We start from the raw sequence: 14,411 nt of genomic DNA on the forward strand, positions 1-14,411 counted from the left end.
ACACTTGGCATACATATCAACTAAAGCCCCTCCACAATACGAGTTACGTTCAAGCCCCATCTTTATCATACAGCAATGAATTAGTCTACCAAACTCGACATTAGTCTCTCTGGCACAGGTTGATAAAACAATGGAAAAAGTGAATTTATTTGGAAAAATCAGATTCTCAAACAACAATACAAAACTCCTTAAGACCTTTCTTGGCTGCCTAAGTTTGGAATACATGGATAGCATAGAGTTCCACGCCGTTACATCTTTTCCAAGGGAGTCAAAGAGCTTCTCAGCATAAGAAACTTCTGAACACTTGGCGTATAAATCCACAATGGCGTTACCTAACTTGCCTTCTGAACAGATTCCAAGTATCAAGCTTTTGGAATGGACGGCTTTCCCAGTTCTCAAGGCAAGTGCGAGTCTTTGAGGCATTCCGTCGAACACTTTGCGACTCTTGAATAATTTGCATTGGTCCAGACATATTTCCACGAGACGTTGATGTAACTGATCATGGCTGGGCATAACATGTCCATAGTAGATTTGACGACCCAAATCTTTGGAATAACTCAAACGACGTACCAAGGAGAAAAAACTGAACTTGGGCGAGGACGGCGTCAAGAGAACTCGAAAATACATGATTCAACCAAAATAAGAACTTCGCCGGAGATAGAACAGAGGTCTCTACTCCACTTAACCATAAGAAACAAAAAGCATCGAAACGAAAAGGGTAGAGTCGTCGTGAGTAAAGAATTCGAAAAGCTGTGTAGAGTCGGAAAAAAAAAACAAAACTTTTTAGCAGGGAAAAACAAAATAAAAAGATCCAACCTTTTTCGGGTCGACCCGAAACCCCCCGGTTTTTTGTTAAACTCTCATTAGAAGGCGCGGATATATGGTAGAGTTCTTATCTAATAGCTTTGCTGGTCTGCTAATTCTTTGTGCCAAAGAGGTTTGATTAATAAATTTGTGTGTGTGTAAGTGTGACTAATCATCCATTTCACATTTCAATAGTTGTGTCATTGAACCGCTCGCTCTGGTTTGTATTTGGAAGAAACGGTCTTGAAGTCAAGGTGGATAACACCATTGGATAGAGATAAAGAGCACTCCCGGACAGTGCCATTGTGACCTCATTTCCCTGCATTACTGATTCAGTATCGTGAATTATAAATAGTTTGTCACTTTCAAAATCATAGTTCCTCAGGTAAAAACATCATCATCCGATCAAATATATAATCTTTTTTGATTAAAAGCAAGCTAACATAAAAGAAGAAAGGAATCGTAAAAGTACCAAAAAAGTATTCATTAAATTATTAAAACAACATTGTCTTTGAAGAAATCACTTGCTTATTTTTTTAACTGACAAGTTTCATTCTTCTAGTTGGACTTGAACCAAACTTGGAACATAATTGAAAATAAATGGATACCACCACTGGAATATGTTTGTAGGTTCGATATAAGTGATTTCTGTATAAGATTCTTCGTCCTCTCTAATAATGTAAACCATGTTTCTGCCGGTCACCAAAATTCCATCACTACACAAGGTCACTTTCTTCTCCTCGACAACTGAAAAACTGAATAAATATGGAAACCATGCACCGCGGGTGGGTATATCCACTGTAAACGATTTGCTCCACTCCAACGCACCTTTAATGTCAGTATCAGTTTTATTGGTAACCCACATCGTTATTGTACTATCGCTCTGACTAACCACTGAAAGTTGTTTATCTCCAACAACTGATATAGCCATCTGACCAGCAACCAGAGGAAGGCACATAGGTTTAAATCTCTCTGCTGTAAAGTCAAAACATAGTAAGAAGTGATTGCCGTTTGCATCATAAGCAAGCCAGTAACTATTTCCCTTCAGTGAGACGCCAATATATGATAGCAGAAAGCAGTCGAGAGAGACAATATTATCAACCACCCTCCATGAATCAGAGTTAAAATCATATATATCAGACCCACTAAGTTCGTATGGTAAGTTATTGTCACGTTTCCAAAACATCAGCATTTTGTAGCTATGGCCGGATTTCGTTTTTTCGTATCCTAGAGCAAACGTAGAGCTCCACTCGTAACTGGTTTTAGGTTGGATCCACCTGGTTTCGCCCAAACACGGGTTCCAAACCACGGGTCTATTATCTTCGGTGATGCATAGCAATAAACCTTCGCAATGAACAACTAAATGTATATCGTCTTCTTCTAAAGTAGAATGAGAATCCTTTAGGCCAAGGCCACCCTTAAACTCTAGAGATGGGGAGCAATTTTGAGATCGAGGCTCATTGAAAAAATCCTATACTCCTTCAACATGAGAACCATAGACTCCTTTGGTGCTTTACTAAAGTGTTTCTTAGTAAATCTTTGGTCTTTGAATAAAGCGTTCCATTGTGTGCAAGTAGATCTTAATCGTTTTAAAGATGTGGCTGGAACCCTAGATAGTATTTCCTCTACCATATCTAAAGGAAGAATTACGGACATCATCATTTTTTTTTCCCAAGAAATAAGACAGCAACTTGTCTTATATAAAGAACAATTCCTCCTCCAAGTAGTATTTTTCATTTTTCCTTTTGTGGATTTACTTTTATACACTACTAGGACTCAGACCCCCAGCGATATCGCGCGGAAAGTATTTTATAAAAAAGTAAATAAAAGTTAGAATTTAAAATTATACATTATAAAATTATTTGAATATAATAAAATAGTTTGAATACATAAACATTAAACATAAACTGTTACTAAAAATACAACCATCAAAATGAAAACTTATAACAAAAAATATTATGTAGAATAGACGCAACTTTACAAAAAAATATTGTTTAAAGTATTATAAATATAAGGTATTTTACGAAGAATTATGGTAAAGCTACAATTAAAAAAATCATTATGACAAAGTGATCCTAACTGAGAATATTGAACTAATGGTTGTAATGAGTAAATATAATTTACAATTAAATAATTATAATTAAAAACAAAATAATATAAATTTAAATATTAAAATAGTTTTTAACGAAAAGTTACGATAAATAGACGCAACGCAACTATAAATTCTGTATTAAGTTTTATTAAACTTCTATATTGCTATAATTATTTCTAAAATTTTAGTTAGATTATAGAATAACGTTAAATATTAGATATTAATATTCAAATTATTTAGATTAAACATAAAACGGAAAATTTGTTTCAACGAATGATTTGTTAGTTATTGATGAAAAAGACAAATATATAGAAAGTTCAAAAGACATGACTATTTAAATAGACACACCTATTAGAACGAAAAGTTGTGATGGAAAAATATAAATAAAATATAATGAAAAGACACAACTCTAAAATGAACAGATACAACTGTTTGAGTTTTAAAAAAAGGAATAAAAACAATTTTCTTATAAAAAAATACTATGCATAGTCGCAACTGTTGTTCGTATTTATTCAGATAGTTATTCTTATTTTTAAATATTAAACTATTTTTTTAACAAAAAATTACGATAAAAATAGACGCAACTGTAAATTCTATATTAAGTTGTATTAAATTTCTCTATTGCTATAATCATTTCTAAAATTTTAGTTAGTTTATAGAATAACTTTGAATATTATATATTTAAATTTAATTATTTAGATTCAACATAAAATGGAAAATTTGTTTCAATGAACTTGTTAGTTACTGATGAAGAGACAAATATAAAGAGAGTTCAAAAGACATCACTATTTAAATAGACACACTTATTAGACCGAAAAGTTGTGATGAAAAGATGTAAATAAAATATAGTGAAAAGACACAACTTTACAATGAACAGATACAACCGTTTGAATAAAAATAAAAAAAATTACTATGATAAGGTGCTACGAAAAATCTCAAATGTTGTTTCTGCACTTGATTTCACCTAATAACCCATATAAACTGTTTTTAAATAGAAGACATCTTTATTACCATATTGAGAAGTCAAATTCAAAAACTCACTATATAATCCATCTAACTCTTGAAAAAAAAACTCTAGGTATTTTCATGAAATTTTTATATTTAAAATTAACTAAAAGTTGTGAATTATATTCATCATTCCAAAAATTTTTGTTCAATCAAGAATTGGAGGAATATTTTTAATTTTAAAAGAATGAATGCCAGATAACAATTTAGAAATCTGTAAAATCTGTTGATATTAAAATTTTATATTATTTTGTGTCATGGCAAAAAAAATGAAAATAGTTCAAAAAGACAAATATATCTAAATTTCAAAAAGACGAATATTCGAATAAACACAACTCTACAATGAACAGTTGCAACTTTACAAAAAAAACCGTTACAATGAACAATCGCAACTTTTTGTAAAACACATAATTTAATTTTTCTACAGATTTTTAAAAAAAATATCCAAAAAGTGGTTGAAAAAACACAATTTTTGGTGGCATTTATTCGGATTGCTATTATATATAGACATTAGATTTTTATATTTAAAATAATCTAAAAGTTGTAAATTAGATTCATCATTCCAAAAATCTTTGGTTAAATCAAGAATTGGAAGAGTTTCTTTACTTTTAAAAGAATGAATGCTAGAGAATAATTTAGAAAGTTGTAAAAACTGTTGATATTAAAATTTATATTATTTTGTGTCATGGAAAAAAATGAAAAACAGTTCAAACAGATAGATTTCAAAATATACAAATATTCGAATAATCACAACTCTACAATGAACAGTTGCAACTTTACAAAAAACCGTTACAATGAACAATCACAACTTTTTGTAAAACATACAATTTAAATTTTTTATAGATTTTTAAAAAAAAATTATCCAAAATGTACGATTGAAAAAACATAGCTTTTGGTGGTATTTATTCGGATTGGGTTTAAATATATTGAAAAGTCAAATCCAAAAACTCACTATGTAATCCGTCTAAATCTTGGAAACACACTCTAGGTATTTTCATTAAACTTTTATATTTAAAATTAACTAAAAGATGTAAATTTAATTCATCGTTCCAAATTTTTTTTGTTAAATAAAGAATTAGAGGAATTTCTTGACTTTTTAAAGAATAAATGCTAGAAAATAATTTAGAAAAATGTATAAACCGTTGAGATTGAAATTTTAGTTGATTTTGTGTCATGGCAAAAAAAATAAAAACAGTTCAAACATGCAAATATATATATATTTCAAAAGATACGAATATTCCAATCAACACAACTTTACAATGAACAGTTGTAATTTTTCATAATAACCGTTCTAATGATCCATCACGACTTTTCAGAAAATATCCAAAAGGTACGATTGAAAAAACACAACTGTTTGTCGCATTTATTCGGATTGTTATTATTATATAGATTTTTACTTTTTCATAATCATAAAATATTCATTATTTAAAAAAATTAGGAAAATAAATATTTTTGGAAAAAATCAGAGTTAAAATCACAGATTTCATTCCTATATTTTAGAAATCAAATCACGGATCAATATATTTTTTCCAAAAATTATAATATAATAATAAAAATAATTGTTATATTTGTTTTAAAAGAAAATTTTAAAGTTAAAGTCTTTATTTTGTAAGAGATTCAATCTAAAATAGTTATACATTTTATACTAACCAGATCCGAATTAAAAAGTAAGCAGATTCAAATATTCAATCTATAATAGTCTCACAAAAATAGGGTGTTTTGTGCAAATACTTTGAAACTCAATACTGGTTTTGGATAATGCGTAAACTAAAATTAAAAAAAAAAAACGAGAGGTGGTTACTCTGAAACGAGCGGAGGACCTCTTCTTCTTCTTCAGTAACATAGAAGAAGATGATGAACACACTTCATGCATTTCAGACAAACTTAACACCAAACTTCCATGTTCTTTTCAATGCCTCGAGACGTTCCTTTTCCAGACCCCAATTTCTCTGTCTCTCCAAATCGGGAGACGGAACTTCAGATTCTGATTCTGATCCCGACCCTCCAAAACCCGAAGGCGATACTCGGAGACAAGAACTCTTAGCTAGGATCGCTATGATTCAGACTTCCAAGGTCCGTTTAACTGATTTCTTGGATGAAAGATCAGAGTATCTCACCAAGTTTGCTGAAGAAGCTAATGCGGAGTTCGACAAGGTTGGAGAAGACGCTATGAAAGACCTTGACGAAGCAAGCACAAGGGTTCGTATCAGTCAGTTTTAAACGATAATATTTTGAAATCTCGTATGATATGGAAAAGATTGAAACTTTTGTCCTTCTTGCTCAACGCAGTTTTAGAACAGTAGAATGGCTTGCTTACCTTGATACTCTGATGCAACTTGTACCATAAGAATTGTCTTTTCTCTATAGATCAAACGAAGTAAAAAAAAGCTTTCAGAGATTGTGATTTGCTCGATGATCTTGCAGCAACAGAAAGATAGATAAGCTAATCTTGTGTGTTTTCCGGGTGATTGAGCAGATACTGGAGAATATCGAAAGCAAGATGCAAGCTTTTGAGGAATCTGCGGGATTGAACAGATTAGAGATAGAGGAGAACGATAATAAGTTAGCTGACTTTGAGGAGAAGATCCAAGTAGACAGGAATGAAGGATTGTTCTTTAAAAGCTTACGTGACAAAAAACCGGTGGATATGGAGCAAGCTAAAGAGGAAACTGAGAAAATACAAGAGCTTACCAAAGAAAGTGCGGGATCAAAGTCAAGAAGGAATATTTACCTCGGGTTAATTGGGATCGTGGTTCTTGCAATTGCTGATTCCTTCGTTTCTGCACCGGATTGGAGAAAAGTCGCAATTCTTGGAGCTATTCTTATCCCACTGCTCACTCAATTTGTCTACGAACAAACATTATTATCAGAAGAAGCAGATAAAGGTAAAGGAAACAAGAAGGAATGAACGAGAGACACAGAGAATTGGACTCCAATCGAAAGATATATATATATATATAGCTTAATGGCATAGACCCAAAGTGGGAAACTTATAACTTTTGGTTTGATACGTCAAGCTACAGTTTTTCTTTTGCATCAACAAATATCATATCTCGATGATGTTTACTCGAATCATTCAAACCAATGTGTTTTTGATGTATGTATTCATCAGGTGATATAGCTAACTTGATTCTTATCGACTTACTGTGATTTACCTCATGTCACTTCCAGGCACGGATAGATCAGAATTTAACCTCCAAAACTGAAATCCAGGGTCAGAGCATAATACCTTCTCACTGAAAACTAGTTAAGTTGCCCCAGAATTATACAGCAATATACAACGGATTAAGCTTTGCTTTCTTATTCATCACATTAGCAATTCACGACAGCTTGAACAAGTATGTTCCAGGTGACAACAGTTGGAAAAAAACCATGGTTTCGAGCATCATCAAAGAATTCAATAGCGTACGACACTCTGTGGCACATACACAACCCTTTCAGTATAATATTGTAGGATATAATATCAGGCTGCAACCCCATCTTGTACATGTAACCCCAAATCATTGTGGCTCTGTTGCTGTCTCTAACTTTGAAGAATCCTTCCATCAAAGTGTTGTAAGTAACGAGATTTGCAATGCAATTCCAATGCTCCATATTTGCCATGACAGTCATTGCATCATCAAGTTTCCCAACAGAGCACAGGCGATGAATTAGTATGTTATGAATCCTCACATCGGGTTCTAGACCAGATTGAAGAAATTGGTGCCACAATTCAAGGGCCAAGTCGATCTTCCTGTCGTGACGAAGACCGTCCAAGAGTACACTATACGTGATCAGATCTGGTTTCCACCCGTTTTCAAGCATTTCTTTCACAAGAGTAGATGCTTCACCAAATTTCCCTGCTTTACACAAAGCATCAATAAGGATATTGTAAGATACAACAGTCGGGCGACAACCGTTGTTCCCCATCTCTCTCAACAAAACGGAAGCATCACCAAGTCTCGAGTTTCGGATCAAACCACTTATTAATGCATTACAGACATGAGAATTCAGCTCCACGCCTTGCTTACTTATCTCTTTTACCAAATTTACTGCTTCTTCTAGTCTTCTCTCTTTGCACAAACAGTCTATAACTGACGAATATGCATAAACATCAAGATTCCCACCTCTGCTCTTCACCTCTTGCATCACCCCCAAGGCTTTATTTACATAACCATTCACGCATAACCCGTGAATAAAAATACCATAAGTTGTCTCGTCATCTGCGTATCCCTTAGCAGGCATAAGCCTCCAAATCATTGTTGCTTCATCGATCTTACCATACTCCAACAACCCTTTTATCAAAATGTTATAACTCACTATGTTAACTGAATTCTTCTGCTCCATAATCCTCCATAAACCCAAACTCTCCTTAATCTTCCCACATCGACAAAACCCACCAAGCATAGTATTGTATGTAACCACATCAATAAAGGTCTTACTCTCGACCAGCTCCTTGAACACACTTTCAGCCTTATCAACATTCCCTGCCCCGCACAGCCCATGTATCAAACTGCTATACGTATATAAATCTTTATCTCTCTCATTCTCTTTCATCCTGTCCCATATCTTCAAGCAATCATCCACTCTTCCACATTTGCTCAACCCACTAATCATGATGTTGTGAGTCTTAACATTAGGATAAACAGAAGAATCCACCAACAGTTTATCCCACAGCTTCATAGCCATGCTGTGATCTCTTTCCTTAAGAGACCCATCAATTAATATATTAAAACACGTAACGTCAGGTGCTACTCCTCTCTCAGACATTTCATCGAACAGTTGCAGTGCATCATCAACTTTTCCAGCTTTCGCTAGATCGTTGATCACAGTGCTGTAACTAAACACATCAGGCTTCAACCCTTCTTTCCACATCCAATCAAGAAACCCTCTCGCTTTCTCGAACTGTTTCCTCTTACAAGACATCTTAATCAAAACGTTATACGTCTGCAGAGTTGCCGCCAAACCCGTTGTTTTGAAGTAGGCGAACAAGGACTCGACTTTATCCCATTGTTTCGCCTCTACGAACGCATTGAGCAGAGTATTATAAGATCTAACCCCAGGCTCGCACCCAAAAATCTCCACCATTCGTTGGAATACATCAAGAGCTCGGTCCGGCATGGAGTTCTTCCCGTAGGTTTTAATAACCGATAAAGCGACATCTTCGTCGCACTTGCATCCTTGTGACCTAATGAGCTCGACGATTCGACTTACATGACTAACCATCCGCGCGTCAGAGAGACGTCGGAGTATATGGTGGTAGACGACGGCGGAGTGTGCATAGTTTGGATGACGAGTCGCCGAATCGAATAGAGTAAAAGCTGCGCGCGGGTTCTTCTCCGATTTCAAGAGCTTGAGGACTTGTTTGGGTGACAGCGATTTCGGGAACACGACCATGAAAGAGTCGGGATATTATGGTAAGACACTTTTACCCGGTGGTGACTCACCAGAAGACCTGAGATTAGCAGTGAGCCAGTGACAAAACAAAAGACACAAAAAAACTAGTTTATCAATGTTGTGTGTGTTTTAACCCAAAATCAGTAAATTAAAATGTTCTCTGTTGTTATTGGGTTTTAAACTAGACCACTACACTGCTAGACAATATTTTTAATTTTAAAAATTTAAAATTTATATTATTTTATTTGTCTAAGAATTTTGTAGTGTTTTCAAGGTTTTAACCGTGTGGTATATTTATAGTCTAGTAATACATTTATCTCATGGTAAACATCTAAAAGTGTTTTAAAAAAAAAAAACAATTCCACTTAACTCCCTATATGGGATTAATGTCAACCCGTCTCACCAAAATCAAAATAAGTTTTTTTATCAAGTTTAATTATGTTAATTGTTACCAAATTAGCATATTTTATAGTTTATAATTTTTCCATGTCAATATATATAGTTTATGATAATTAATAGAATTTTATTTTTTTGGTAATTCCTCAAAAAATAAAAAATAAACCAAATTATATGGGGGATTTTCAACATATTTAATGTGACATTTTATAATTGGATTTTCAGCTTAGGAAATTTATGAATGTTAATATAATTATGGATATTGTAAACTTTTGTTATGGAAAATCTGTTGTATATCATTTAAATTTGAGAGATTCTAGCATCCATAAAAATAGTTTTGGAGATTTAATGGGCTAAAACTTTAACGAGTATAGTTGTTTTTAGAAATATCGGAATGTATAGATGTTGTTAAGATTTTATGGCAATAAATGTAACAAATGTTGGTCAATTTAAGAAAGTTTAGTATTTGAGTTTCTATGCAATGTTATTTATGGAATTGTTTTAGGGGTTAATGTTGTAAAAAAAATTAAATAAGTAAAATTTAAAGGGCATAAACCAAAATGTATTTCAAAAATGTTAATATAGATTAACAAAATTAGGTAAGTAGAACCAAAACCAATAATAGCTGGTTAAAGGCGGTTTATTCCGGTTAAAGTAACAGTTTTTTTTATCTTCTTTTTATTAGATCTAGAAAGAATATTATGTTTTTGGTTTTTAAATATTTTAAATTCAATATTTGCACATCGATGCTTTTATGTATGTAGTTATATTTCAAAAATTCTTTTCATAGATCTAATTCAAATTTTTTTTTTTTTAAATATAGATTCCTTTTGAAAGTATGGTGTAAATATGTAGTAATCTGTTAATCACCATATATCTTAATATAAAAAATGTTAGTAATTAAACTATTAAATTAGTAACATCATACAATATTATCTCTTTTTGTAGTAAATTTATCATTTTTAAAAATTTGAATTTGTATGATGATTTGATAAATAATCTTGAATATAATACAAATCATGAATTATAAGTTTGTAACAGCTTATTTTTTAATTAATAAAGCAAATCTGTATCTAATATATGTAATTAAGCATAATCATAAAACAATATAAACAGTTGTTTCAAAATGTTTGGCTTATTTTATCATCATATCTATCAAGCATACTCTTTGGTAAACGGATTACTCTTTGGTAGACATTTGTAACACCTCTTTGATAATTCTTGGAAATATTGGCATTTGAATTTCCTAGAGAAGGTTGGCATTTGTGATTTCTTAAAGAAAGTTGACATTTGAATTTCTGAACTTGAAATTCTCCTTATGATTCCTTTAACCAATAGTTTTTTTTTTACAATTATTTTGGCTAATTATTATTAAGATTTTGGTTTCGTGGATTTCAATCTTTTATTAATTTTCAGAACGGACTTTATCCAAGAAATCGAGGAAGGGCATCAGCCGCAACCGAGACGACATCAGCCGATAGTTGAAAAAGAAATTTCTGATTCAGAGAGGAAAGCTCTTAATGAATTTAGGCTATTGGTGCAGAGGTATTTAGAAACAAAGTCTGCTCTCAAACGCACGATATGGGGAATCCTACTGTTGGAAGGTGACAGAAGCAGAATAGTTTTGTTGAAAGTTTTAAGAGCCAAAAAATTCAATGTTGAGAAGTCGTTGAGCCTCTTTGAGAAACTCATGAAGTGGAGAAGGAACAAAAATATCAAGATTCCCCATATATGTAATTAAGCATAATCATAAAACAATATAAACAATTCTTTCAAAATGTTTGGCTTATTTTTGATTTCAAGCTTTAAAATATATTTAAAAATACAAAATATACTTAAATATAAACAAAAATATTTATTTATTAAATATATTATTAGTTATGTACTATATGTGTCCTAGACAAAATATTGTTCTCTATCCGCCACTAATTGAATATAAGTTGCAGCAAAAGTATTGTATTAGAATGATATGCATAAATGTATTTAGTTTATGTATTTAGAATAGATATTTGGTTTACTAAGAGCGGTAAAAAAAAAACATGTACTTCTAACTCGACATTTGTAGCAATCGATTATCATCATGTCTATCAAGAATGCGTCTTGTTGTACCAAGGAGTACTCCACTTTGGCAATCATCTTTGAGAGTTTTTGGAGAAATTGGCATTCAAAATTCTTGTAGAAGGTTGGCATTTGAGATTTCTTGAAGAAAGTTGACATTTGAACTTCTGAACCTGAAATTTTCCTTATGATTTCTGAACAACTGGTATTATTCTCTTTGGAGTTTTGAATTCGAAACTTTCCTTGTAAATCAACTCTTGCTATTATTTTCTTTGAAGTTCTGAACTCGAAACTCTCTTTATGATTCTCATTAATGCTATTATTTTTCTTCAGTAATTCTAAAATGAATGGCATACAAAAGAAAAAATCTTTGTGTTAGACTGTTAGTAGTCGATTTTACGTAAGTAATACCAATAATAGCTGGTTAAAGGCGGTTTATTCCGGTTAAAATAGACAATGTTAACAAGTGATTCGTTTGAAAATGCCTCCCCCCCTTAACATCTTTTTTAAAAAAGTAAACCAATTGCACCAAAATTAAACCCAACCCAACGAGAAATAACAAAAAGGTTCAGACTTCATAGAGCTAAACCCCAATGAACAATTTGTTGATCCCAATCAATACAGCCTCATTACACTCCTCGCTATTGAATGCCCGTGACTATTCGCCCACCCTCCGCCACCACCACCGCCGCCACCTGCACCGTTCACTCTCCGGCTACCTTTCATAGTTGGCAAGTAAAACTTCAACATTCCGTTTTCCCCATTCTTAGGTGAATACCTTGAACTCTTATTCCTATCCAACCCGTGGACTTTCCTCTGTGATCCACCACCGGTACTCCTCCAGCTCACATTGCTATTACTCCTCACCATCCTCGGCCCTCCTACTCCCCCACCTCCATTCCTCAGCTCCGGCCATGACTCCGATAACGATCTCTCCACCATTCCACCGTTTAATCTCCTATACCTATCCTCTTCCTCCTCTTCTTCCTCATACTTGTTAACACTCTTCCTGTAAATAAGTCCCAAGATGCTCCATTTCCCCCACCGCCTCGACTTCTTGTTACTATTATCGTTACTATTCACTTTCCTCTCGCCGCCCATTATCGGCGGTTCCCGGAAAAACCCGTTATCCGTGTTCTCCACGGCATAGTTATTATCTCTCATTGATCCTCCTGAGTAAGCATCTATTGATATAGCCGACGACACTGAAAGCTTTGGCTCGTCCATATCAGCCACAACCGCTGCAGCCTTTTTCCTCATGGAGCTTGATGACCTGTCGAGACTCTTCCGTCTCCGTGACGATGAGTCAGTGTAGTAGTCTCGGGTTTGGATTGACCCGCCCGGGATTATAACCGGGTCGGACACTCCGTTAGCTTGATTAACCACCGGTGGCTGCGGTGGCGGTGGCTCTTCCACCGGAAACTGCATATCCGCTCGGGCTACGTGACGGTGCACCGGCGGCGGCGCATCTTCCACAACAGAAAGCATCGACGGCGGCGGAGGAGCTCTCGCGGCGGGAGGAAACGATGTACGTCCGATCAAAGACCCGTCCCAAGAAGCTCTCGGCTCGTCGAACGAGTAACGAGGGTCATCCAGAGAGATCCTACCGATGTCAACGGAGAATCTTCCGGCGTCAAGAGAGAATCTTCCGGCGTCGAGGGAGAATCTAGGATCTGTATCGCACGATCTCCGGCCGAATCCGTAATCAGCGATCTCCGACTGAGTATCACGGAGCTGTCTCCCAATCGGTTTCTCCACCGGTAATCTAGCTGATCCCGGCCTATGGTCGCCGCCGTTACGCCGCTTCTTCATCTTTTGATTCTGTCTCCATTTCTGAAGCTTCTTGCTAAAAACAGAGGCCGCCGACCAAAAGCTCCGTCTCACCGATGGCTTCTTGGTTTGAGAATCAAGATCTATGTAATCCTTAATAGGCTTCAGCTCCTCTTCTCTTATAGCCTCCGTTACCACAACAACCTCTTCGATCTCTTCAACAATTTCGTCGCTTTGTCTTTCTCTAATTAGTTCGCCGGAGTCATTAAGAATCTCAAAGTCTCCAGCTTCGACGTAGTTTTCCTCTTCTTCGACGTCGTCGTCGTCACTTTCAGCTTCTCCTTCATCGTTAACCTCTAAAACAGGCTCCGCAACGCTAGATTTTCTCGGCTCGACTTCAACATCACCGCCGCCGGAGACAGAGGTTAAAAGGTTTGGTTGCTCGTCTNTCTCCGTTACCATAACAACCTCTTCGATCTCTTCAACAATTTCGTCGCTTTTTTCTCTAATAAGTTCGCCGGAATCATTAAGAATCTCAAAGTCTCCAGCTTCGACGTAGTCTTCCTCTTCCTCTTCGACTTCGTCGTCGCTTTCAGCTTCTCCTTCGTCGTCGCTTTCAGCTTCTCCTTCGTCGTTAACCTCTAAAACAGGCTCCGCAACGCTAGATTTACTCGGCTCGACTTCAACATCACCGCCGCCGGAGACAGAGGTTAGAAGGTTTGGTTGCTCGTCTTGGCTAAACAAGTTCCAAAGAGAGCTACGGAAGTCACAAGACCTACGTTGTGGCTCAAACACTCCTGAGAACCCTTCGTTGTTTTTAGAAGCTGAGAAAGATTTAGTACGACGGAGCTCAGGGAAGAATCCGGGTTTAACCCGGCCGTTTCCGCTGTTGTTTACACCGCCTCCTCCG

The 14,411-nt window shown here is 35.0% G+C and overlaps 5 protein-coding genes across 6 annotated transcripts in view; 1 reads left to right on the forward strand and 4 right to left on the reverse strand.

Annotated features, from left to right (window-relative positions):
* The window catches only part of LOC104764601 (pentatricopeptide repeat-containing protein At3g09040, mitochondrial), a 5,463-nt gene extending 4,624 nt beyond the window's left edge, over positions 1–839 (reverse strand). Inside the window, exon 1 of the mRNA XM_019241116.1 lies at positions 3–839. Coding sequence (XP_019096661.1) covers positions 3–627 — 625 coding nt within the window. The 5' untranslated portion in view covers positions 628–839. The remainder of the gene's footprint in view (positions 1–2) is intronic.
* On the reverse strand, positions 1,355–2,466 carry LOC109130774 (putative F-box/kelch-repeat protein At3g22730). The gene is given in 2 exon segments (XM_019240793.1): positions 1,355–2,244; positions 2,247–2,466. Coding segments are annotated over 2 exon segments (1,110 nt in total).
* Positions 5,693–7,037, forward strand: LOC104764603. The gene is made up of 2 exons (XM_010488165.2): positions 5,693–6,100; positions 6,378–7,037. Exons 1-2 carry the CDS (start codon positions 5,753–5,755, stop codon positions 6,807–6,809), a joined length of 780 nt encoding a protein of 259 aa, XP_010486467.1. The 5' UTR covers positions 5,693–5,752; the 3' UTR covers positions 6,810–7,037.
* Positions 6,657–9,386, reverse strand: LOC104764602 (pentatricopeptide repeat-containing protein At3g09060-like). Of its 2 annotated transcripts, none has more exons than XM_010488163.2 (2): positions 7,057–9,386; positions 6,657–6,748 (listed from the first exon to the last, which is right to left on the reverse strand). In XM_010488163.2, the coding sequence occupies exon 1, from the start codon at positions 9,275–9,277 to the stop codon at positions 7,214–7,216; it is 2,064 nt and encodes a 687-aa protein (XP_010486465.1). In that variant the 5' UTR covers positions 9,278–9,386; the 3' UTR covers positions 6,657–6,748; positions 7,057–7,213. The 2 variants fall into 2 exon arrangements, with proteins under 2 accessions (XP_010486465.1, XP_010486466.1); XM_010488164.2 differs by having other exon boundaries at positions 6,658–6,748; positions 7,047–9,386.
* LOC104767382 (UPF0503 protein At3g09070, chloroplastic-like) overlaps positions 12,149–14,411 on the reverse strand; it is a 3,921-nt gene continuing 1,658 nt past the window's right edge. The window contains exons 2-3 of the mRNA XM_019240794.1: positions 13,951–14,406; positions 12,149–13,689 (exon numbers count right to left, since the gene is read on the reverse strand). Coding sequence (XP_019096339.1) covers positions 12,347–13,689; positions 13,951–14,406 — 1,799 coding nt within the window. The 3' untranslated portion in view covers positions 12,149–12,346. The remainder of the gene's footprint in view (positions 13,690–13,950; positions 14,407–14,411) is intronic.

The sequence above is a fragment of the Camelina sativa genome, chromosome 19 (genome assembly GCF_000633955.1).
Source record: "Camelina sativa cultivar DH55 chromosome 19, Cs, whole genome shotgun sequence".
NCBI lineage: Eukaryota > Viridiplantae > Streptophyta > Magnoliopsida > Brassicales > Brassicaceae > Camelina > Camelina sativa.